The 27,295-nt window shown below is 42.4% G+C and overlaps 1 protein-coding gene across 2 annotated transcripts in view; it reads right to left on the bottom strand.

Annotated features, from left to right (window-relative positions):
• Panx1 (pannexin 1) overlaps positions 1-27,295 on the bottom strand; it is a 59,682-nt gene that overhangs the window by 11,297 nt on the left and 21,090 nt on the right. For both annotated transcript variants that reach the window (XM_013069639.3, XM_004838045.4), the window contains exon 2: positions 15,594-15,733. In XM_013069639.3, coding sequence (XP_012925093.1) covers positions 15,594-15,733 — 140 coding nt within the window. The remainder of the gene's footprint in view (positions 1-15,593; positions 15,734-27,295) is intronic.

Here is a 27,295-nt window from a genome sequence, read left to right as displayed (position 1 = left end):
TCATGAAAATTAAATCAGATCCTTTATGAATAATGCTTAGTATGGTACCTGACACTAAAACATACTAGGCGAAACCAACAAAAGGGCTACCTAAGGTGGGCACATTACCATTAGTATTCATAACAGCCCTAGCAAGGCCTGTGTGGATGATTCCATTCTGCAAAAGGGAAGAGGAACCTCAGAGCAGTTTTGGTTCCCAGATCTCAAAGGCGGTAAGAGACAGTGTCAGAATATGACCCTGCTCTCTCTGACCCCAGAGCAATGCCTTTCCATCCCAATACACTCTGCATTACTCCACATCTCTGTCACACTTCTCTTTTACATCTGGATCAGCCTATCTCTACAGTTCCTTGGAGTAGTTACTGGAAGAGACATGATGGCCTTGAGTTGACACAAAACTCTCACCCACAACATCTCTGGGAGTGGGCAGTAGAGCCCACACTATGGTTCTCACTGTAACTGCAGACCACTCCCATGAAACCTGCATTCATCTGGCTCCACTGCTGTGAGTACCTGGCATTCCCTGGCATACATATCTAGACTGAGAAATTGACACTGACACACTGTGAACTAAACTCCAGATTTTTATCTGAATTTTACCAGTTTTTTCATGTTGTCTTCCTTCTGTTCTAGGACCCAGTCTGAGTACCTACTGCAGTTAGTTGTCTTATGTCTCCCTGGTGCCCTAGTTTTGGGAAAATTCCTCAGTCTTTCTCCTTGTTTGCACATTCAAGTTGCACACTTCACAGGTGTACTATATAAGACTCACTTTGTCAGATATGAACAAATCTGACTTATGAATGTTCTTCCAGAATGGAATCCATTCATAAGCTGGGGACTTTCTGTAAAAGTTACTGAAATATTAAAAAACAACTTTAGATGAGGTTCCACATTAATACATTAGAGAGGAGCTACTGATGGTCTAATCTTAATCTTGAAGTAGTGAAGCATAAACAATATTCTAAGACTGCAAGTTATGTGGGTGACAATGCCACTATGGATTGTTGGCCATATATAATTATTTTAATGTTAAATTTTAGTAAAAAGTAAATGAAAAAGCTGTCATCTATTTTCCTATCCCAGTTCATAGATTCCTGACACTGTTAGGATCCACATTAGGAATCCCTGCCCCAGAGGGAAGAGAAAAATAAACTAAAATGACCCTGAAACCCTATAAAGCTGTCTCTCCCATCAATACAGCTTTACTTTGGGGTCCTTGCATCGGATGGGGCTTCACAAAATTATTAACCCAATTTGCAGAGAGCTGATACTTGCAATGACGCACACAGCAGGCTGTGATTAGCTGAATTCTCGATATATAATTCATAGTTGAATACAAGAAGAAGCCAGGTTCTTCAATCCCTACCAACTCTGACAGTTGTCCTTTACGTAAAAATGGAGCTGCCTGATGAAGCTTGTACTGCTTCCATAACCAAGAGCGCCAGGCATTTCCTCTGGAAACCACGGGGGTGAAATTATTTCTAACTTAGACTTGTGAAATATTTTTATAATCATTTTTATTTCAAAGCTATTTGAATGACAACTTTTTACCTCAAACTGTTCCCCTAAATTAAAAAGTGACTGTTCATGGTCTGTGGAAAGTTTCCTAACATGTCCAAGCAATGCAATAGATAGTGCCAATAAATAGTTCAGTACAGCTCATTGTAATTATAAAAACAAATGTTTAAAGCTATTAGTTTTTTTTTGAATGTTACAAAAATGTCACTGTAATTATGTGGGTATTATACTTTTTAAGAACTAAGTTTACAGAAATATCAATGCATTATACACATTTTAAAACTAAAAAAGCAAAATAGCTACAATTATATCACCTAAACTCATCACTGTAGTATATTTCTTTCTCACTTTTTTATTTGCTTTGAACAAATATTATATATCTTTTACATTTTGCTTTCTCAATCTAATATTATTTCACGTTAGAGGTTTCCCATAATTGTGTGGCATCTAAAACCCACAATGCAATCTTATCAAATATCCTAAATATTCTCCAACAATTCAAAATCAAGTTATCTTTAAAGTTTCATAGTATAATGAATAATGCAATGAGTATATCTCAAATACATATTGATACCCCTTTATCCCAGGAATTCTTTAAGCTATTCGGTATTGAGTGTTTCTTTTCCCCTAAAATATCCTCATACCTTGGTTACCTCTATAGGCATTTTAGTTGACCATGCCATTTCTTAGTTAACCCAGAGTTAAACTTCCTCCCTGCATCAAAACTAAGACTGCTTTCAGTAATAAAATCAATTCGACTGAAATACAAATCCCAAAAGCTTTTAATGACAATTCTTACACTTGTTTTGTTCATGTAAGAAACAGAGACGTGCTGCAGCACTCTGAGTGCACCTGCTGGACAACACTGGCTTTGCTCCCTAAGCTCCATCTACTCCACATTAAGTGTGAGATGCTCAGCGTCTCTCAGGGCCATGACGGCATTATTCTGTATGATGTCCCCATTAGCACTGACCTCTTCCAAAGATGGTGAGACTTTTCAAAGCCACATGGAGCCAAGCAATTTTTTCTAACCACAATTTTCAGCCTATTTGCCTTCTAGAAGGAGCTGTAGTGAGAACCCAGAACCTCTAGGTGGAAGGAGACTAATACAACCCCCCTTCCACAGCCCAGGTAGGATATCCGGTACAAGCCCCCTTCCATGGTCAAGTTCCTTCTACCTCATCTAAGGCAGAGAATCATCCAAGCAGGACTGTACAGCTCCCTCAAATGTATGTGATCTTGTTTTATGGAATTAAATGTAGGTGGGTTAATTAATTAATTAATTAATTAATTTAGGTACAGGGAATTGAACTCAGGGCCTCCCACTTGCCAGGCAACACTGTGCCACTGAGCTACCTTCCTGGTCCCAGCAGGTGGGTAAATTTCTTGCTGGGCACATGCTTAGCAACAGGCAGCAGGCTGAATGTATGGGCCCCACAAGCTAAGTACATAACCCTCACCAGGATAACAAAGGCCTAACAACTAATCAAAACATGGATGTAATGGTCATAGAGTATGTTTAAGTATTGAGCACAGAGGAAATAGAATCATTCACTGAAGAGGAGATTCACAAAGGCTGTAAGCAAGAAATAACATCTGAACTGTTTCCCAAAGTGCAAGGAGGTAATAAAAATAAAAACAAACAAAACAAGTCAGATACGGTTGTGCACACCTGTGATCCCAGCATGCTGGGAGAGTGAGGCAGGAGAGTCACAAGTCCAAGCCCAGCCTCAGTAACTAAGAGAGACTTTGTCTCAGAATTAAAAAATAAAAAGGTGGGGATGTAGCTCATGGCAAAGGCCTTGTGTTCAATCCCCAGTACTGTAAAAACCAAATGAAACCAAATGAAACCAAACCAAACCCAACCAAACCTTACTAGTTTGAGACTCAGATCTAATTTCATCTCCTCTGTGTCCCCGTGGTAATCCACTTTCTTCCACTTCAAAGCATTTTGTCCTTGTCTGTCTGCAAATTCTCACCCATGTGTGGTATCAGAGTGAATGAGCAAGCCCATGAGTGAGGAAGGAGAAAGAGCCGTGGCTGGAAGGATGCACTGGGCTGAACGGTATCCTCTATAAACTCACGTCCACCTGGAACTCCAGAAAGCATATCATTTGGAGAAAGGACCTCTGCAGATGTGATTTGTTAAGATGAGGTCATATAAATTAGGACTGGGCATAATGTCCTTGCAAGGCTATGTGAAGACTGAGACACAGGGGAGAAGCCATGTGAAGAAATGGAGACTGGAGAGATGAGTTTACAACCCAGGAGCACCTGGGCTTGCCAGCAACCACCAGAAACCAGGGGAGAGACGTGGAACAGACTCATCCCTGCAGAAGGCACCAATCTATGAACACCTTCATTCTGGATTTCTGGTCTCCAGAAGAACTATGAAAGAATAAATTTCTGCTGTGGTCACTTGTCACCATTTATGGCAATTTGTTACAACAGCTTTGGGAAATTCAGGCTCAATTATGAAGGGCCCAAATTCCCATACTACACATTAGGAAGCCATTGGTGGAAGGCATGATAAATTTATGTGGAAAATCACTCTATCAGTAGAGAGGAAACACAGGGACAGGAGCAAGGCAGGGGGTCAGTGAGGCAGAAAGGCCAGGAGTGATGGCATGGGAGGAATATAGCAGCAGTGGAGAGAAAGGGAGACAGATCTGAGAGCTCCAGAGAGGAGGACACATTTCAGATGGGAAAGGGGAAGACGTGAGGGTAACTGTGTAGAGTAGGCCGTACCTTGCTGTAAGTAACAGTAGCCTTTAGGCTATGCTCTGCCCTGTGTAACTCCATTTTACAGAACAGCAGTTTGCTCCATTTTGAATGTGAACACTGAGGCAGAATGACTTGGTAACTTGTGTGCAGACAGAAAATGACCCAACATTGGACACATCAAATTTACTGACAAAAGCATGCCCCACTGCATGATCACAAGACATAATAAATAAATTAATCTTGCTAGTAAAAAGTTGCCACCTATAAATGTATCAAATTAAATCAAGGACATTCGGACATGTGATGTATCAGAAAAAATCAGGCTGGTAAGCTTATTGGACACAGCAGTCCAACAAATAATTCAACAACAAATAACTGTGATACGTGACTTGAGTACTATAGCTATTATATTAGAATAGAATAATCTGGGACTGCCTGACTCATTAACCAGGCCAACACAACAGATGTAGTTTGTGAATCTACTCTCACTCAGTAACTTCTTTTTTTTTTTTGGTACCAGAGATCAAGCTTGGGTCCTTGCGCTTGCAAGGCAGGTGGCAGAACCACTGAGCTAAATCCCCAGCCCACTTGGTAACTTCTGACATTGCGAACGGAAACATGCCTGCCCTATGTTACTGCCATAGTTCCCTCATGACAGTAGTGGTGAAATTCTAACTCATACAAGGGTGAGTGTGGTGATAGAATAGTTATAAACACATAAGAAGGATCATATTCAAAGTAGAGGGGAGGGAAGTAGGAGGCAGACATGAGAAAGAAATTTTGAACATGAGACACCTATACTCAAGAATATCCAGGTGGAGATGTGTACTAGATAATCAGAAACAACAGAGTCTGGCTTGCCTTGTGACTCAGGATTTGGTAGTACACAGGTGGCTGAAGCCAACAGCACAGCTGATATCGTCCAAGGACAACATTTAGGGGTCAGACAGAAAGTGAATCCTGGAAGGGATGGTGTTATGATTTAGATCTAAAATTTCCCCCAAATGTCTTGTGTTGAGAGATGAGGTCTTTGGAAAGTGACTGGGGTGCTATACTCATTGGTGGATTGATCCTTTGATGTGTTCATAACAAAATGTACTATTAGAAGGCAGGGCCCCAGTGGAGGAGGAACATCACTGGAGGTGTGCCTTTGGGGGTATATCTCTTCTCTCTGGCTCTTTCCTTCTCTCTGCTTCCTGGCTGCCATGAGTTGAACAGCTTTCCTCTGCTACACCCCTCTGCTATGCTGTTTCTACCTTGAAGTATGCACGGACTGAATCCTCTGAAACCATGAGCCAAAATAAACCTCTCCTGCTTTGAGTTGTAGATGTTGGGTGTTTTGTCTCAGCAACTGCAAAGTAAGTAAGAGAGTTGGAAAAGAATAGTCAAAAAGTAGGAAGTAGGTAAACTGGGAATATTGGGTTGGGAAAGTGAAATTAAGAAGGGGCTGGTCCCAAGTTCAATCCCCGGTACCAAAAAAAAAGAAAAGAAAAAGAAATTAAGAGGCATGAAGGATGTCTCTGCTGGCTCTATTCAAATAACCCACTTAAAGATAATGCTAGATATGGGAAGTGAGAAGAGTGAAGAGTCACCCCAGAGGTAATGTATTCCCTAGGTACTTAAAGAAGGCAAATAACAAAGACAGTATGCCTTCTATTCTGCCCTGAGAGGAAGACATCCAAGGTATGGTGCTTTGTGCTAGGTGCTAAGTAACAAAAGAGAGAACTTAAGAAAACAGTGAGCAAAGAATCAGTATAAGGAGGATGAAAAGGACTCCTGCCAAGAGATTAAAACCAAGATACAAGGAAACAAGGAATCTACTTCCCTCAGGTCTGCATGAAGACAGAGTTTAATGCATGTAGTTCTCTCTTAGTAGAGTTTGTGATCATCGCAGAGGACAATAAATATTAGAGGATTTGTAAACTATAGTTCTTCCTGTAGCGATTCAATTCTGCCATTACAGTGTGAAAGGAGTAACAGAGACTGCGTAAATAAATGGGCAAAGATGTATTCCAACAAAACTTTACAGAAAGCGGCCAGAGTTGGTCTGAGCATGTGTTTCAGTCTGTCAACCCTGGTTTTGGATTTTTGCTTCTCAACGTGTAGTCCACAGAGTAGCAACTTCATTTTTGACCTGGGAGCTTGTAAGTACAGTAAGTCCCTGACTTATGAACATTCAGGCTGTGAACTTTCACAGTTACGAACAGAATTTGCATTACAAACATTTATAGATATAAATAAATTGCAGAAGTAGCTCACCTGTCTGCCAGACATTGTCACAGTTGTGCTGCTGCGTGCTTACTGCACAGTGTGATCATGTACAGTAGTACAGTGCTCAGTCAGAGCTCAGGATGTCCAGAAGCAAGAGGAAAAGCAGTGGTGATGTGGAGGGGACTGCTAGGAAGCACAAAACAATATACATTGTACATTTGTGTCAAAGGTGTGTCAGACTCACTTTGGTGGACTTACGAACAAATCCAACTTAGGAACATTCTCCTGGAACAGCACCCATTCATAAGTCAAAGACTTACTGTAATGCAGAACTGCGGGCACCCTTCAGGCCCAATGAATTGGAGTCAATAGGTGCACAAGATGCCCAGGTGCTCTGCATGGAGAGTTTGAAAAACACAGGCTTACATCAGTGGTGCCCACGGTAGACTCCAAGCCTCAGAATCTTCTGGGAAGCTGACAAGAGCCATATTCTTGGCCTTGACATATGAGAAGTTCCAACCTAATGGTCTGGATGGAGCCCGGCACCCTGTATTTTCACAGGGCTCCTCAGGTAATACTAAAGTTTAAAAACCTCATGTCTGGCAGCCTCAGGGAACTTCTCTAATTTCTGTGAATCTACTTATAGAGAAATAAAGATTTGCTCCTTTATTATTTTAGTTGTTGTTCTTACTAGTTTTTTCCCCCAGTTTTCTATTCCAGAGAGAAATCTTCCTAATAGCTGCCTACATTCTGAAATTGAACCAAAAAAAAAAAAGATAGTAGCCAAGCAGTTCTGTAGCGCCACCTACTGGTCGCTCTGAATGCACCCATATCTCCAGCAAAGAAAGACCTGACTCCAGAGCTACTGGAGGCCATCAGTATTGCGAGTGGCAGAAAAATGGAGGAAGAGAAAAGAAACTATGAAAGAAGTAGATGAGGAGTAATGACACTACTGATTATACCAGTGTGTGAACTGGCTACAATGATACTCACTGAAGCATTATGCTGAATAATGTCTTTGGGAGAATTTGTGTCTCCTGGTTTTAATCACAGTTGAATTGATAAATATTTACATTAACCCTAATTCTTCATCATTATTTAGAATGCCCCTGGAGATCAAAGTCTGGTTCTGTTACCTCATTTCTCTCCTCCCTCCTACATACTTGTTTTGAGTGCCCATTTGGGGCTATGCGTTGTTCCAGGGTTACGTGATGAACAAGACATAGGCAGTCTCCACGTGCATGGAAGTTAGTTTTGGAAATAATTAAGTAGAGTCAGGTGCAGTGGTGCACGCCTGTAATCCCAACACTCTGGGAAGCTGAGCCAGAGGGATGCCAAGTTCATATCCAGGCTGGGTAACTTAGGTACTTAGTGAGATCTTGTCTCTAAATTAAAAAATTTAAAAAAGGGCTAGGGGTGTAGCTCAGGGTAAAGACCCTGGGGTTGATCTGTAGTGCCATGAAAGAAAAAAAAAACAATTAAAGTAAGTAATTACAGTAGCACAAGACACTCTAGGACCGCACAACCAGGCAATGCAGCAGATCAGAGCGGGCACAGCAGATACACTGCCTGGTTAACACCCCATCCTTCAGGTCTGAATATCCCTTACCAGGACACTGGCCTCCTGCTCACATAATGTCCTGCTGTTTTATTCCTAGAAGTTTTCTATCCACCCAACTGGCCCTTGAAGTGATGTGACTCAGGAACAACCCTCAACTCTTGAGGCTGAGAATTTTTTAGGTAGAAGTGACATTTTAGCTGAGACAGAGGAATAATGCATTAAGTACTTGCCAGATGAAGGGAGGCAGCCAGGGAAGGCTCTCAAGCAGAGGGAGGTGCATGCTTGGGAGGGCTAGTGCTGAGGCCAGGGCACTTCACAGACACCAGAGTAGGGGTCTTATTAGCCAGAATATTTTTTTAAAGAACTATGAAAATTTCATAGGAATACTGTAGAGTTTCAGGAAGTAACAACATCAGGCTGTGATAAGAAGACTACTTGTGATTATGCAGAAATGGGCAGAAGAAAAGGAGCCTGGGAACAGAGGCAAAGAGAGCTATCTGAAGACTCTGTAGGAGTCCAGGAAAAGACAAAGACATAGGATGAAGATCCATTCAAGAAAGTAGAACTAGCTGAGCATGGTAGCACTAGTAGGTAATCCCAGCACTCTGAGAAGCTACAGGTCTGCAAATTCGAGCTCAGCTGAGAAACTTAGCAAGACCTTGTCTCAACATAAATAATAAGGGGGGGGCAGGGGGAAGTTCTGGGGATGTAGTTCAGTGTGAAGGCCCTGGGTTCAATCCTCAGTATCATGGTGGAGTGAGGGAGGGCAGAACCAACAGGATTTGGCTGCTGCGGTGTGGACGAGTCTATAAGCAAAGGCTTAATCCTTAGGGTGCTAGTACTGGGAGGTGCTGTGGGCCTGTAGGAAGTGAGGTCTAGGGAGGTCCTTACATCATTGTGGGGGTGACTGGAAGGATGACAGCAATGTGGAGGGGGGGTGCACTTGGAGTCAAGAACACTAAGGAGTGGGGAAGGAAAAGTAGTACCTCCCTGTTAATAGTGGGCTCCCCTCCTGGACAGCTCTGCCTCTAGAAACCTCTATGGGTTCACCAGTTATAACTTTCAGGTACAGGTGAGTCCAGACTTATGAAGCCACATAAGCTAAGCCTGTACCTTTTCACATGCGAAAAACATCTGAAATCTGACAGAGGCTTTGTGTTCTCCTGCCATGTGCTTGTGGAACCTTGGAAAAAGCATTTATTGCTCTGGCCTTCAGGGTCACCTCTATGGAACAAACAGCCTAGATGAGAGGATCCCCACAAAGGGAAACCCTTCTGAAATTAGAAAAGAATCTAGTAATTTCACTCCTGAGTAGATAAGAGAAGAACTGAAAAGAGAGATGCACACAGATGTTCACAGCAGCGATGTTCACAATAACCACAGGGGCAACAAGTGTCTCTGGATGGATGGATGGATGGATGGATGGGTAGATAAACAGAAAGTGGTGTAAACTTACAATGGAATATTTTTCAGTCTTTGGAATGAAGTCGATATATATTACAATATATATCATTGAAACATTATGCTAAGAGAAATAACAGACTCAAAAGAACAAAGATGTGATACTTACAGGAGGTATCTCAAGTAGGCAGATTCTGAGAGACAGAAAGAATGTCGTCTGTTGCCAGGACCTAGAGGAATGGGGAGTTATGGGCATGGAGTTTCAGTTTAGGAAGACAAAAGAGCTCAGGAGGAGATGGATGCTGCTGATGGTGATGGTTATACAGCAGGTGACTGTATTAAATGCCACAGGACTGGGTATCTAAACCTGGTTAAAAAGGTAAAACTGTTATGCATATTTTGCACATGTGCTCAGGAGAGAAACAGAAGAAGAGGGAGAGAAACTCGAAAAAGATCAATAGAGAAATAAAGCTCTGATTACTAACTTTGGCCTGGCTTTAAAAAGCCACACTGATGTTCATATATACCTGGCACAGGTTTATTTTTAATCAGGCTGAATCGTGATTTCCCCCTAACCATTTGTTCATTTCTCAGAGCTGTCACAACCAAACCCCACAAATAAGATGACTTAAAACAGAAAATTTTCTCTCATGATTCAGAGGCTGAAAGTCTAAAACCAAGGTGTCAGCAGGACCCTGTTCCCTCCACAGCCTCCAGGAAGATCCTTCCTTGCCTCTACCAGGGTCCCTTGGCTTGTGGCAGCACAGCTTCAACTTAGTCTTTGTGGTCACATGGCCATCTTCTCCTTGAGTGTCTTTACACTGTTGCTCTTGAGACAAATCTGGCCACATCCTCCCACATGTATGCTGTCTATCTCAGCAGAGTTGAGAGGCTACAACAGTGACTGTGTGACCTGCAGTGTCAAGACTATCCAGCCGTCCACAAGAAAGTTTTCTAGCCCCAGGTTTAAGTATTTGATTTCACCTTTGACTACCTTTTAGTGCAATCTAATATGACAGCAAGTGTTGCTTTTTGTTCTTTGCCTTCTCAGAAATATCTATTTCCCTTCTCTTCTGTTCCCCAAATGTAACCCTCCCTCTGGGGCTCTCTCCCTGCCTCCATTCCCTCCTACACAGCACCACTGAGGATTAATGCTAGGATCATCAAGTTCACCCTGCTCAGCTCTTAACCTATGTGCCTGCTTAGCTCCTGCAGATCCTCTGTAACCAAGGCTACCTTCCAGTTAGTCAAAGTCCCACTGCTCCCTCATAGGACAAGCCTCTCCCGGAAACTGCTGCCACCCCCCACCCCCAGGCAGTGTCTTTGTGCTTCTTGGGCCCTGCATCTCTAGCCTCTTCTCTACCTCTTATTCTATCAGCATTTGAATTTGCACAGAATACTCATATTATAAAGCCTTCTTGGACCCCAACCTTCCTTCCTGTTAGCACCCAGCTTGTTATCATTCTTCCATTTACCAGAAAAAAAGATTTTCTGTAAAAGAAGAAAATTCTGGGGAAGAAATTGTCTATTCTCATCGTCTTTATTTCTTCACCTCCCATTCTCTCTTCACCCACCACCATCTGGCCCCTGCTTCTCTACTACAGTCCCTCCTGCCAGGATCAGTGGTGATTTCATTAAACTTAGCAAGTTTGGTTCTGCTGTGATCCCAGTGGAAAATGTGACAGAGTTCACTGCTCTGAGAGAAATGCTTCTCTTGGTTTCTAGAATAACCACACTCATCCTTTTCGGTCTAGCTTTCTGTTTGTTTCCTTGCAGTATTCTCTTGTGTTTGTTCTGCCACTAGCTCCTTCAGGAAGGGACCCATCATCTGTGGCTCTCTGCTGTCAAGCACACACCCTAGCATATGGAGGACCCTCAGTGTCAGCTAAAATGAACTTTGTCACATTATTTTCAGCTTGAAATTTTACATTTCATTATTTTACACAGTTTCTAGTTATCTATGAAACTCTCCATATTATTGTAATTCTTTGAACACATGATTAATGATTCTTTAAAATGGGTGTCTGATCTAGATCTCTATGGGTCCGTTTCTATTTCTGATTTTTTCCTTGCTTTTCCTAGCATTTCTGAGTGAGCGCTGACCCCCATATGTGAAAAACCAGGGAATGCATTCCAAGCTCCAAGCCAGGCAGGTTCAACCTGCAACTTCTGACTTGCACGTGGTCCTGTCCAGCTAGTAATGTGGCACCAAAAGATAGTAAACTTCTCATCGAATCATGTGATTTTCAGTGATATTTTTCATGACTTGACCGCACAGTGCTCGGGTATGAACTGTGTAGGTGACAGAAATTTGGTGTTAGGAAGGGCATGGTGCAGTGCTGCTGACTCTGCCTTCTGTGGCTATCACACACAATAAAACCAAAAACCTTTTTAATGTTATAATAAAAATACTAAAATAAAGGCAGTTCTGTTATCACATACATTAACTCTATTATATATGTTGTACTACGTGGCCCAAGATAATTCTTTTTTTTTGAGACAGGGCCTTGCTATGTAGTTCAGGCTGGCCTCAAACTCATGGTGACTCTCCTGCCTCAGCCTTCCAAGTGCTCGGATTACAGGTATGTGCCATCACACCAGTTTTGCCCAAGATAATTCTTCATGCAGTGCAGCCAAGGCAAAAGGGTGGACATCTGTACATAGCTTAATGTCATTTTCCTCCCAGAGAGGATTAAGATACATTACTGGCAGGTAGGCAGACTAGAGACACAGGCAGTGACAGACTTCCTTTATTCCACTGGCACTAAACAGATTCACACCAGGACTCTAGTCCATGTGAGGGCTAGTTTCATTCTGGAGAATCCCTTTCTCCCAAAGAATGGCCTTTTAGATTACCAACGAAAAGCCTGAGGGTGTTGACTATGGTACTTCCAACTTGGCAAGTCCCAATTTCAATTTCTGCCCCCAGCCCTATGAATCTGGCAAGAGCTCTGCTCAGATGCTCAGCCAGACTGCTATCTAAGGAAGTTACTACCACCAGAAAGAGAGCTTCTTAACCCTTCATTAGTACCAGGCAACCTAAGACACGGCCATGCACACTCACAATCCCCCTTCTAGGACAGGGGACGGTGGGCAGGGAGTCTGCAGACCTGTGCTCTGGTGATAGCCAGCTAGTCCTTTGACTCTTCAGCGTGAGCTCTCAAGCTTCTCCTATTCTTCCATGTGACAGCATCTGGATAAGAATCTTTGCATTTCTTCTTTATCCAAAAGTTTCACAACAGCTAACACCCCGGTAGGCTCTTACACTAGAAAATCCCATGACATATTCGTCTGTGGCTCTATGTGTGCCCAGCCCAGTGACTGGTTACAGCTTTCCATTTCCACAACCACACTACAACACATGGACTGAAATTACAACACCATGGATTGAGATTTACAAACAAAGCTGTTCAACTTCTGGAACTGAGCCTGTATCTGGGGCAGATTCTTATGACATGTTGCCCTGCCTACTAAACCATACAAAGCTGGTGAAGGCCTACCCATGCCTAAGGCTGAAAATCAAAGAGAAAAGCCCAACCCAAATCAAGACAGGAGTCATTACAGGGCATCACTATGCCAACTTGAATGCAATAAAAAAAACAGAAGAAAACATTCCTGAGTCATAACAAACTGAAATTGTTCTTTTTAAAAAGAAAAATACTGACTGGGGTGTCCAGCAACAACTTAAAGCAAGAAATAGTTAAATAACACTTTAGCTTTTGCCTTTCAGAAGTTAAAATTCTAAGCTGGGAGTGATGGTGCACACCTGTAGTCCCAGCCCTGGGGGTGCTGAGGCAGTAGGATTGCCACAACTTCCAGGCCAAGGTGGGCTACATAGTGAGTTCAAGGCCAGCCTGAGCTACGTAGTGAAGCCCTGTCTCAAAAAAAAAAAGGTTAAAATTCTGTGTTTTCCTCAGCAGATGAAAATACACAAAAGACAAAAAGAACTAGTAGCTGAAATTAATAACAGGCTGAAACAAAGTCCTCTTTCATATGCAGAGATCTAATGCCTCACCTGCTCAGAGAATGTGCTTCTCCACAAACTTTCTAATTTCAGCCCAAGTTCCTTAACTTTCCAGAATATGCATCCCCAAGCCTCACAGCACTGCCTTGACCACAGAATTCCTAACCTGTACCTCTTCTCTGTAGGATACAGAACCCAGATATTGATGTGTCTTATGATGTATCTCGTCATCCTTGCAGTATCTGGATTCATCAGTAAACAAAGGAATTTAGGAGGCATCACTAGGCTTCTGGATGCTCTAGTAACACACTAGCCTGAGGCAACTGAACTCTATGTTGGTCCTTTTTCCAACAGGCCCTGTGTATAGTAGAAAAACTACCAGGCAGGGAGCTATGCTCAGATCCCAGCTGTACTATGATCTAAGCTCTGCTCATTCACATTTCCAATGTACTGAGAGGATACTATGGGCCAGACACTCTACTGCATGTTAAAGATACAAAGGCCTGGTACTGGCAAAAAAACAATCAATGGGACAGACTAGAAGATACAGAAACAACTCCAGACATACTTAGCCACCTTATCTTTGACAAAGGAGCCAAACACTTTCACTGGAAGACAGATAGCCTCTTTAATAAATGATGCTGGAAAAACTGGCTTTCCACAAGCAAAGACTGAAACTAGACCCATATATCTTTCACCATACACTAACCTAAAATCAAAATGGATCAAGATCCAAATACTAAACCAGAAACACTAAATCTGCTAGCAGATAGAATAGGCAAAATGCTCAAAGACATTGGTGTAGGAAAAGACTTTATGAACAAAACTCTGATAGCACAGGGAATATCACAAAGAATCAACAACTGGGACCTCCTCATATTAAAAAGCATTTTCACAGCAAGAAAAACCACCAACAGAGTGAAGAAAGAACCCAGTGTGGGAAAAAATTTTTGCCACCTGTTCCTCAGACAAAGGACTACTATTTAGAATATATATAAAGAACTCAAAAAAAAAATCAGACCCCCCAAATTTAAAGACCCAACCCCAAAATGAGCATCTGAAATGCAGACACTTCTCAGAAGTACAAAAGGCAAATAAATATATAAAAAAATGTTCAACATCACTAGTCATTTAAGAGATGTAAATTAAAACAATGGTGAGATTCTACCTCACTCCAAAAAGAACAGCTATCATCAAGAGATCAACCAATAAATGCTGAAGAGGCTGTGGGGAAAAAGGAGCCCTTCTCCACTGTTGGTGGGAGTGTAGAACAGTACAACCACTGTGGAAATCAGTATGGAGATTCTTCAAAAAACTAAAACTAGAGGTTCCATTTGGCCTAGCTATTCCCCTTTTTGATATCTTCCTGAAAGAATTAAAAGCACTGTACCACAGTGATATATGCACATCCATGTTTATAGTGGCACAATTTGTAATAGCTAAATCTTGGAAATAGCCCAAATGCCCATCAACCAACAAATGGATAAAGAAGATGTGGGTTTTTTATACAATGGAGTACTACTCTACCATAAAGAAGGATGAGCCTGAGACATTTATAGCTAAATGGATGCACCTTGAAACTCTTAAGTGGAGTAAATCAGACACACATTTAAATACTGCATTGTTTCTCAGGTGTGAGAAACTGAAAGTGGAAATGAGGACTAAAATGTGTAATAGATATTGGGAAATGGGAAGAAAATATTCATATGGGAAGGGGAACAAGAAAGGGGGGAGGGAGAAAGAAAGGAAGGGACAAGAAAAAAAGTAAAACTAGAAGGAAAAAATGGAGACAAAGCTTCTGCATATAGGGAAAGGAGGAGGGCTTGAGGTTAAGGAAGAATGGGAAAAAAAAGAGGAGGCAAGATATATCATGTACAGGTGCAAATTCCCTATGATGAGTGTTATCATTATGTATATCTAAAATGTAGCAATAAATGTTTTGCTAAAGAAAAAAAAGATACAAAGGTGGAGACACACAAGGTGCCTTCATTATAGGGTAAAATCCAAAGAACATCTGTTTCCAGATTTGCCACATGAAGGTGCCGAAGTAGTCTCTGAGGTTCTTTTCTACTTGAAAGTCCGACGGTTTTATAATCTGAGCACCAGCCACACCTATCTCTGGCTATGATGGGCTATCCCTGCCTGTGTGACTGTATATGGGCACAAGTTTCTCATTTACAAGCAAACAGGATAGACTGGAAAGTGTCCTCTCACCTTATGCAGCCACAGTGGGAGGTTTCCAGACTCGCTCTGCAGGGAGCCCTTCTGCTGCACAGCAGCCCAGCAATAAGAATCCACAAAGGCAGCCTGGCGCCAGGAGAAAGAACTTGGGGAGAAACAGCTTATTTGGGTACCTGAAAAGCAAAGCAGATTGTTCCAAATGAATGAAAACACAGGTGCTTCTCTTCATGTCACCCAGGTTTTTAAAATACCATCTAAGTCAAGGAGCGACAGGACAGGAGGTAGGGACAGCAGTGAAGATGGAACTAAGAACACAGACCCATGGTCATAATAAAACTTAGTGCTGGTGAGGTATTTTGTCCAACACTGGGTATAACAATGACTTGGGCTCACCGAGGAAAAACCGAGAAGAGTGCAATCACCATAAAAAGAAAAGGAGAGCAGAAAAAGAACCACAGCCCCAGGTATGAGGCAAGCATGGATAGAACTGGTCTAGTGTAAGGGAAAGAATGAGAGATTAGGGGTCTTTTGGGTGGGTGGGCCATGAAGAGGAGAGTTGGTGCAGGAAATCAGACCTTTTAGAACAAAGAAACAAAGAACACGTAGCCCAAGGGAAAGAAGACTGAAAAAAAAAATATTATCAATCACAGGGTGGCAAATCAGTCACTTTCTATCTCCTCCAAGGGAAAAAGAAATGTCGGTAGCCAACACTGCAGCTAACCTGGTTTATACTTGAAGGGTAAATGCTTGCAACCTCAAGCCTCCTGACAGAGGATGGCAACAGTGAAACCTGGTTCCCACTCAGGGCTCTACCGTGACCACCCTCTTCTGGAAAGAAACTGTGGGACTTGGGTTTCTTTGCAGCAAAATGAAGACTATACCACCCTGCAAATGCTGCTGTTCTGTGGCTCAGACTAGACCTGGAAGCTTCGCTGTGTTTCTTATTCACATGGCTGCTGCAGGAAATTGGTCAATAGAATCTTGGGGCCCATGGGAGAGCTGTGTCTCCCTTGCTATCAGCAGGCACAGAGGCTGGTACTGAGCCTCTGCTGGCAATCCCTGCCCAGCCTGCTTCCTGTCCCTCATCAAGTGCTTATAGGGGTCATGTGTCCCAGGCACAGGTACCAGTCGCTGGGACCCCGCCCAGGCATGCTCTGTCATATCCTACACACCATGGGAAGTCCTCAGTGCCCGGGCTCCATATGATTGATTGTATTTAAGCCTGAATCCATAGTGACTCATAGGTGGCAAGTCGCTAAACCTTCTAAATGCCTGGATTTCCAAAATGGGGATGACATTAACAACTACATTACAGATTTGTTGTGGTGACGAGAACAAAAAACCAAAACCTCTAGTTGCAAGAGCACTTATATAATGCCTGGTTCTCACTAGTTGCTCATTAAGTATCTCATTTTCCTAGGTGAAATACAGAGCAGAGTCGTACACTGCTTTAAAGACTGGGATGTGTCCACCATTCTCCCTTTCCACCCCATGCAGAAGGGACAGGGACAGTGGAAGACACCAAGTTGGACTTGCCTAGACCCCGGGACATAAAAAGCCTCAAAGAATCACCTTTTCCTGGGAAAGGGGTGGCTTGTACACTTGTGGCAGGACAGCAAATGAGGGAAGGTGACAGGAAAGTAGATTTCTGCAGTAGAAAAAGTCACAAGCCATCACAAAGTGTCCTATGATAGGGACAATTCTGTCATCCACACATGGCATAAATATGAGTTCACAACGAGTAAGATATTGCATGACCTTTTCTGATTCTCAGACTCTCCTATCCCACTAAACTTTGGATCCTCCATTTTATAAAATAGAGTAGTCAGAATGGCACAAGACTCAGGGATAACATCACACTGTTCTTGCATCATGTAACTTTGTCAAAGCTTCCTATGCTGACACCCACCAATACAACAACATACATGAGGATGAGCAGTCACCAGATCACAAATGGATGGTTCTACTTTCTGCTAAGTTGCCTGCTTGAAAATACCTGTCTAAATACTTACTCATAAAAATCAGTGCTGTTATGATTTCATGAGTGCCTGCCTGGTTCAGAATGTTCCTTAGGTAATATCCTCATAGGTATGTACCCAACATTTATCAACATTCTTTCTGTAGAAAACCATGTTTCAACTTCTATCTTGGGATCTCAGGGACATTCCCTAAGATAGAACCTCCTGGAGAACAAAAACACAATTAGCTGAACATTTTATATCAAAGCTTCCTCCCAAAAGAGGAGGGAGGAAAATATTGAAACTAGAGAGACAGAGATTTGAGAGCATGTTCAGCTCCTATGATTATATTCTTTATCTGGAATAGAGTCAGAAGAAAAGACTGTGGGCAACCAGTGTTCACTGGTTACCAACCGACCCTTTCAATCATCACCTTAGTTAAGCCTCACAGCCAAATAGGAAGAGTGAGCCTAACTTCCTTTTACCCAGGAGGAAACCAAACCTCAGAGTAGACTAACAATCCTTTCTACCTGTGTCTCTCAGCACTCCTCTCTGGGCCAGTCCCTCTGGCATGGCTACACTGGAAGACACCCCAGGACTAGGGCTTGTTTGGAATAGGAATGGGGTGGTCTCAAGGGCTGGTTCCTCCAAACTGGCTGGGAAGGGGACAGTTTCCTGGAAATAGTCAAGGATAATCCAGGAAAAGAAACAGATCAAGCCCCACTACTGGATATTTTCAGCCCAGGAATGGAAGTAAGTTAAGGAAGTCAAGAGCCAGGCAGGAGCAAGAACCAAATCAAAGCTGAAAGGCAAGAGTCAAGAGAAGGACACAGGAGGAGGGTATGGGGGGACAGGTACATCTGGGCTGTGCAGGCCTTCAAATCCACCTTAGTGAGTCAGTCTGACTTACACTGCCTTGGGGCTGGGAAGCTTGGGATCTGAACCATCCTGATTCATGTCTCCAAATGTACTTCCTCATCCTCTATTTCACTTACTCTTCAAAATAATAATTGGGAGGTAAACAAATGTGTTGTCTAATGTACTTGGTTAGTAACCTTCCACTAAAGAGAACCTCTCTTTATTCCACCCATTTCAACTGTTGCCAGATGAGTCATCCTAAACTACATTCTGCTCTTGACATTCCCTTGATTCAACAGAGGTCACAGGTTCCCACCACCCTCCACAGTATAAATCCAAACCAATGCCCCAGTTCAATTCAGTGACGGTTATGACTTGTACAGGCCTGACAGATTTCCAAACCTGTGACTTTCCTCACATTTCTCCCTCTACTTTGCCCTTCAAAACCTGCTTAAGTCACTCCCCCATCCACAATGGCTACCTCAACAAGCAACCTTTCAAATCCCAGCCCAGACATCACCCTCTCTACCAAGCTTCCTTTTCACCACCTCAGAGATGGGCAGAAATACACCTTTCACTGTGTCATGTACACACTCCCCTCTCAACTTCACATACCACCCTGTACCAAACAAGTAACACCTGTCTGGTGCTTCAAAGTTTCAAAGTACTACAATAATGTCTCAATTAATGTCCAAGTATCACTGTCAGAGTCCTCCATTCCCCTGAGTAGTTGAGGAAACAGAGCCTTGTGAGTCCCTCCAGCCAGACTGCCATGTTCCATACAACTGTGTGGGAATGGCGTTAGTAAGACATGAATGGCTTTCCACAGTGCACAGAAGGCAAGACACAAGTTTCAGGTTTATACCTTAATGACAAAGAATACTCCTTCCCAGCTGGCTGAAGTGCAGACAACTCTGGGCTTTACATTCACAGTTCCAGTCAAATAAAATGAAGGATCATGCAGAAGAAACGTGTGTTCACTGAACCCCATGGATGTTGTCAACTCGCCCAAACCACAGAGACCACCCTCCAGGTGTGTGGCCTGAAGGTAGAGTTACACTTTCTTCCAAATGGCAGCCCAGCGTCCCCGAGTGCAGCCTACACCTGTACCTGTTGCTGTCAAGTGGAGAACCAAAGGGCAACACAGCCTGCTGTGTTGAATCAGGCCAGGGCAGGGAAAGCAGGGAGCCAATGGAATCTCAGTGACACCGACACCAGCAAGGGGACAGCTTCCATTCTTGTCCTACTGCAGCAGAAGGGACACTGGGCTACTTTGGCCACTGTCCTTTTCTTGCTCTCTTTTCCTCAGTCTCTGGAAAGAAACTTTCTTTTAGTTGATATGCATTACATCAGATGGGGGGCTGACAAGTTTCGGGTCTGAGCAGGCCCCAGCTATCTCCTGGCGAACACATCCACTCTTCCCCTAAAGACCCTGAGTAAGGTTAGGTTTCCAGTTGTTGCTTCCTTGGTGAAGAACTGTGAGTGGTGCAGCACAGGAATCAGGCCCCCTAAAGAGTTAGTGAAACTCATCAAAAATCACAATTTTAACAAAAATAAAACATGAGAATAGACCCCTACACAGCTAAGCAAGATGGTGTCTCAAAATAAAAAAAATACAAAGGGCTGGAGATGTAACTCAATGGTAGGGGCTTGCTTAGCATGCCTGAGACTCTGGGTTCAACCCCTAGTACTGCAACTGAATAAATAAAACGAAACAAAACCCTAAATAAAGAGATCTAGTTAACGAGCTGGGGGAACTTTGGAGCCAGCCAAATGGAAGGAATTTTAGGCTGAAGCAAGTGTCACATTCGAGAGACTATTGGGAGCACAAAAAGAAGGTCAGCAAAGGGAACTGACCCTTTCTGTGCAATTTTACCCTCATGGCAAAGATGAGGAAGTGAGGCAGCAAGATCTCATGGCCAGTGGGAAGCAGAACTGGGATACCCAGGAGAGTTTCTTAGGGGATAAAAATAAATCCTGCTATTCTAGGAGGCATACAGAGTACAGACAGAGTATAATGATTATATCAATGGTCATACCTATACAATATTTTTAAAGCCTATGTTTTCATTTTACAAAACAAAAAATCGACTAATTTACTTTACTGTAAATTATACATACCCATACACAAACACACACACACACACACACACACCCTCATAAGTATAGGATCCAGACAGATCATAAAACAACCTATAAAGCACTGAGCTTAAAGTTACTGGTTAGCTTTTAAGGTTGTCAGAAAATGTGAAAATCTTTCTATTCTAAACTCTCAAGTTCAATCAGAACAATCATATAAAAATGACTGTGAATATGTGGTATAAAGAGGTGAGTAGTGACTAGCTCTTAAAAATAAACATAAAACACCACAAAGCCTCAGAACAATGAAGCATGTCTGAATCTGCTTAAAGTACCTTTGACTCCAACACAGTAAGTCCAAATGACATTTGTTGCATAGGATCTTTTCTTGCTAAATACTCATTATCTCCTGACCATCATAAAATCTAATAAAATTGCAAAGATATCATAATAACTCTTCCTAATAAACAGTGCAATTTCTTCATCTTTCTAGCAGACTTCACCCCAAACCCATCTTAGCTTCAGTGACAAGCAAATTAATAGATTCTGGAAGTCCCAAATTGACCACGACAACCTTTACTTTTCCTTCACAGGAACTGACTCCAAGCCACACACATATTTCAAAACAGTAAGAAAATATAAGTACTCTTTGCAGCCCAAACTAAAAAATGAAATGAAAATAATTTTCTTTCCCCTTAAACCATGCTGGTTCACTGGGTCTCTTTCTTCCACAGCTAAGCCTGGCTTTTGACACTTAATTCTTTGCTAAGATGGGAACAACCAAATGTTACCGTCCAAACAGTTCCACTGAGGCCCAGATACTTAACTACCCATCACCTGTTGTACAGAGCAATAAGCAGCTGCTCAGCACCTTAGAATGGAGGGTTTTCTCCTCCTAGGACTAACAGACAAGACAAGCCTCTGTCACAACTCAGAGGGAGTAACAGCCTGTACCTACTGGCCCCATGGTTCAGGATGTGTGACCACTCAGCTCCACAGACAGAAGTGAAACCACTGGCAAACCTCAGCAAGGGACAGGCAAAGAGGCTCATTTACTTCTATAAGCATGATGATGTCACAATGTGATTTGCTACATGCCAGAGCTAAAGTAAAGAGGAAATTCAGCAGCCATGAGCAACCATGAGGCCAGACTTACATCCAGAGGAACATATAGACTGGGGAACTAAGCAACAGACTGAGGGATTTCTTTTCTGGGGGGCAAGTCCAGTCCCTTCGCATGCCCAGAAGGTCTAAACCACACAAAAGAAGAATTTGTATAAATCTAATTAAAGCCTGACAACAGCCCTGTAATAAAATTTCTGTAACCTGAGTATCAGGGAGAAAAGAAAGGCATAAATAAGACTCAACAGTATATTACGCAAAAAAAGTAGTAAATGTATTTAAATATTATTTTTCCATTTTGTCATTTGACAAAATATCAGAAAAATCACACATAACTAAGAATTTAAAGTGATAATGACATGTTGCTGTATCTACCTCATTTTAAAAATATTTTGTTTTGAATTTTTTTAAACCTACAGAATAACTACAGTATTTCAGTGATATCCATATACCCAGCACTTAGATTCAACCACTGTCAAAATTCTCTCATATGTCATTCATATATTCTTTTTCCTCATTCACTTGAAAGTTAGTTGCATAGATTATTACCCTTCACTCTGAGAACTGTGTATCTTCTAAGAACAAGGACAGTCCCTTAACCCAGTACAATTGCGAAATTTAAACACACACCCCTGACATAATCTGTTATCTATACGATGAGTAGCCCTTATCTGAAATAGTATTTCAGAGTATCTGCATAGACTTTACCAGTTATGTACCCCTAATTCAAAATGCTCTGAAATCTGAAACATTTTGAGCACCATTATGATGCTCAAAAGTTTCAGATTTCATATTTTTGAATTAGAATGCTCAACTTGTATTCAGATTTCCCAAACAAACCTTACAGCAACTTGTGTTTTTTTCAGTCGGGACACAATCCAGCACCACAGATTGTATTTAGCTATAATGGTCACCTAATCTGGAATGGTACCAGTCTTTCTCTGTCACTCATGCCTCTGATGTGATGAACACAGGCTCTGTTTGGTGCCTGTCCCATGAATTGCATTTGCGTGTTCCTTCATGCTCTGATCCAGGTTCTACAATGCAGCAGAAATCCTATGTATTCCTATGGAAGGGTTGTGGTTTTCCTCAGGACTTGGGAGGCATTAGATGACAATTTCCCCCATGACTGGCAATGTCACCTATGGTGATCAATTGGTTAAGGTGTTGTCTGCCAGGTCTCTGTATCGTAAGTTTTTTTTTCCCCTGTGAAATAAGAGGCCTACGAGGAGAACTTTAGAGTTTATGTAAATATTACATCATGTGTACTCTATATTTCTCTTCAGCTTGCTTCATCCAATGTTCTTACTTGGTGGTACAAATCATTCACATGGTGGGAAAAAAAAAAAATCACATGAACTAAATGACTCCCCCATCATGTCAATACCATTCCCCTAGGTACTGATCACCTATGAGCTCTTCCTCAACACAGAATCACCTCTCTGAAGAAGAGACAGTACTTACTGAACTAGCGTTAGACTAGAATTTGATGTTCTCCTTCAATCCTATAAATCTTTGACTCCCATTTTATCATCACTCCCACTTTACAGATGAGGAAACGGAGGCTCAGAGAGGTTAAGTGAGTCAACTAATACTTGGCCAAGCTACAATTCAACCTTGAGTGGTGGTCATACTCTTCCTCCAACACCATGACACCCTGGAAATGACACTAAGGAGGAGAGAAAGTAAAGGCAGACCTGTGTCTGGGTGGAATGGGGATGACTACATACTGCAGAAAGCAAGGCTGGCTAATACACAAAAAGCACAAGGGAAGAGCAGTATTGACCTCCTGGAACCTGATTCTGAGCTCTATGCCCAAGTTCATTAAAAAAAAAGTCATCAAAAACTACAAAACCAGTAAGATCTACACCTAACAGGTTACATGTGCGGATCTTTCCCAGAGCACCTAACGCTACTTGGTGGGCAGTCTGCTGACATGTAGGCCACCTGGTGTGGTCAGAGGCTGGATCCATGGAAGGGAAGGCCAGTAAGAAAAATACGTCACAATAAGAATGTGACATGAAAGCCAGGAAATAAATCTTTGTAGTAACCCCAGACCAATCACATGTCCACAGAGGAAATGTGTTTAGTTTAAGTTTTGCATTGGAAGAAGATATGGAAGAAACTGGGCACGGTCTCAAGACAAACACGAGAAACAAATGCTGTAAAAGCTGGGCCTACTGGGTGGCGGGCCAGCATAAAAAAAATATGAAAGGAACAGACCATTTAAAGCCAAGGGGCAACCACGACAGATGCCTTTATGTAAAGTGTTAGAACAAAACTACTGTGCACTGGGTTTTATACAACACAGGGTCCTAATTTGCATGAAACGATATAGAAGTCCTCTCAGACAAGGGGATGGAACTTTAGCCCATGGGGGAAGAATCAGATAAGTCTTTATAACTTTTTTTTAATGTCATTTTAAAAAAGGTATCATTATATTCAGTAGGCTTGGGTGTTTACTTCCTAGCCAGTTATTTAACCTCTCTAAAACTAACTTTTCTCAATGACAAAACCTTGGAAAATTCCTCTAAGCATTAATGGAAATATCTGCCATGATGCCAGTACCCAGTAAGACCTCAATAAATGGTAGCTAAGACCTTTTTATTTCTATGTGTCAGGCACTATGGTACAAGTATACAGGGTTCTTTTGTCACATTCTTAGTGCATTTTGCACACATGATTATTTTGATTTCTCATTTACTAGTTTTATATTGTAAAATTTGTTTTATCTTCTAAAACTCTGGAAAAAAAACCTATCACAAAAGCAGGCCTTGAATAACTGGGAACAGAGATTTTAAAAGACCAGAGCCTGAAACTAGACTCAGCTTCACTAAGTCCTTTCACACCATCTCTTCCCTCAAAGATATCTTTTAAAAGTTAGAATTGTAGCTCCTGAAACAAAGAAAGTCTTTTATGTAGAAGAAGGCCTTGAGAATCTAAATTTGGTACTGAATCAGAGTAGTGACCACAACACAATGAAAAGCACTTACAAGAACTATCACCATTCTGCAGACAACTCATCACGAGATTCTTTGTAAATACAAGACATTCTAAACAGACCACCATGAATTCCAAGTGACAGATGTATAAGCTAAAGTGGCAAATGCTCTTTTTTGAAGTAACCTCAAAAAAGAAAAGGGACTTCCAAGCTTTTCTTCAGAGTGGGATATTCACTATTACAAGGCCACTGTGCCTACAGCATGCCAATGACAGCCAAGGAGTCGTCCTTCTGAGGGATCTATTCTTCCCATTTCCACATGATGCAACAAGGCACAGACATTCTCCCCGAAGGCACTCAAACTTCTACAGTGCTGAGCTTAACTCCAAAAACATTCACTGGGTGCCTACTATCTAGAGTGTCATGTGTGATGCAGAAGAGTCAAAGATAAATGGGGCATGGTCTCTGCCCTCCAAGGACTGACAATCCAGGGAAGGAGGCTAAGAGTATAAACCACTAATGATAACAGACCAAAAAAATCGCATAAGAGTAATGGCTGAACCATGCAGAGGCTCATGTTCAAAGGGAGAAGAGGAAGGACCCGAGCCTGGGAAAACAGCACAAGAAAATATCTTGAGTCTTTAGAGTTTTAGGCTCTTTAGGATACTGTGCCCAGAGCAGAGTCCAGTGACAACAAGGACACCATGGGATCACAATCTGGAACCCTGTCTTGATTCCATGAGCACCAAGGAAGGCTCTACAGGGTGGAGGGGTGAGCATGTTTTTGTGTTTTAGCATCTTCCATGCTGTGATCCATGTCCCGATGACTAGCTGGAGTGCAGTGTTGAGCTGGGGTGAGTTTGGCTGTGACTCTTTAACAGAATAGGCACCCTCCCTGGCAGGAGTTCAAGGAATAGGGAAAACAATCCCATGGCAGCAGAGCTAGAGACCTAGGGCAAATTAGCAGCCTCCAAGCTGAGATAGAAGCTCACGGCTCAGCCCACTGCTCCTTGCACACATAACAATAATACAGCCAACAGAACATAGTGGTGGCCAAGAATCCAGGCTTTGGAAAGAGAAAGGTACTCCAGTCCTGCTCTATGAGGGCCCAGGCACATTACCTGACCATTATGGGTCCCATTCTTCTATAAAGTGTTGTAATGAGTAGGGGTATGCTTAGTAGCTAACCTGTACTGAAGGCTTGCCATGTTCTAGACACTGTTCTGATGATACTTCACATGTGTTAATTCATTCAGGGCTACCCTCCTGTGAGATAGGTTCTACTATGACCTCAATGAATACTCCAGGGCATTACACTGAATCTGTTATGTATCAGGATTCCCAGGAAGTCTGTCTTCAAGTCTCACATCTTAAGTACTGCATATTCCACAGTCTCTCCTAACTGGAAAGATATAGATGCTTTGAAGGACTGTGGCTAGGAAAAACATCATACCTAATGGATCTAGCACATAGAGGTGTCAAAACACAGTAATACTGGTCCAAAGGAAGGGGGAAGGCATCAGGAATGACTAGCTAAATGCAGAGGTCGCTGGCAATATTCCTCCTGGGGACACCCTTCATCTGCTCTCCTCCATTCAGAGACCCAGCCAGGCCCTCCAGAGCTGCCAGCTTCTCATAAGGCCTCAGCAGTTGGGGTTTCTTGCTCTGTCAGGTAACAAGGGCCACATGAGACAAAAGTCACACTACACTAGGACCACCTCTGTCAGGCACTGCTTTCTTTATTCCTCCTGTACTGACCGAGCTCCCAAAGCAATCACAAAGCTTCAGGGCATACTCACAGGTGACCAGCTCAGGTTCCTCCCAAATCAACTCCAGTGTCCTACGGATAACAGAGAGGCACCAGGAATGCCTAAGGAGCCCCCACCAATGGCCCCTGATAAACCTTCTGAAACATTTGTCTCAAACAATGTAGCACAGCAATTCCAAGATATATATAATGCTGCTGTCCTCAAACGTCACATTCGTTAATATGCCTGAACATAGTGGCCTTTAACTAGTCTCGCCACATCTACCCATTCTCCACCAAGTATCTAGTGAGATTTTAAGAAGGTCATAGCTAAAAGCCCTCTGACTAATTTTTGGATAAACTCTAAAATCCAAATCCCACAAGCTCCTCTGTGATCAGACCCTGTTCATCTCTCTAATCTCCTTACACAACTCATTCTTCCTTCCTGTTCAACAAGTCCCAATAACAATCACTGTCTTCTAATTTCTGTACAGCATGTCCACTCTTCCCAGGAGGCTGCAAACATGCTGCTATGTCACTCAGCTGAAGTCTCTTTCTCAGCAAAGCCACTCCTGATGCCCATGTTGGGGAAGGCTCCCCTACCACAGTATATTCTAAAGCACCGATCACAGCCAGAATTCCAGCATTACTGGGGAAGCATCCCCCCTGAAAGACTGCAGGCTCCTGTGATCAAATCTGCTTCTTACTGAAAGCACAGTGCTCAGTGGGTACATTTCCATGAACAAATGGAGAGAAAAGACCAGAAAGAACCAATATTGAAGGTAGGTGTGAACTGTAGTTCCTGAGTCAGAAGGGCAGAGAAGTACATAAGAGCTAATTTTAGTCCTGTGCCCTCATGTCACAGAGTAAGACTGATCCCAGGGGTTATGCATTCTCATCACACATGAGCCACACAGCTGTCCCTCGCTGTTTAACTGGCAGTGTTCTTTCCATTCTTAAAAAGGCAATGATTTTCTATTCCTTTATTGACTTCAGTGTGCTCAAAGAAATAAACAACACAAAAGCTTAG

This window comes from Heterocephalus glaber, unplaced genomic scaffold (assembly GCF_053883595.1).
Source record: "Heterocephalus glaber isolate CG9 unplaced genomic scaffold, H.glaber_assembly_v1.0 deba00001429, whole genome shotgun sequence".
Taxonomy (NCBI): domain Eukaryota; kingdom Metazoa; phylum Chordata; class Mammalia; order Rodentia; family Bathyergidae; genus Heterocephalus; species Heterocephalus glaber.
The sequence above is the reverse complement of the archived record's forward strand: the minus strand, read 5'-3'. Positions and strand labels throughout refer to the sequence as shown.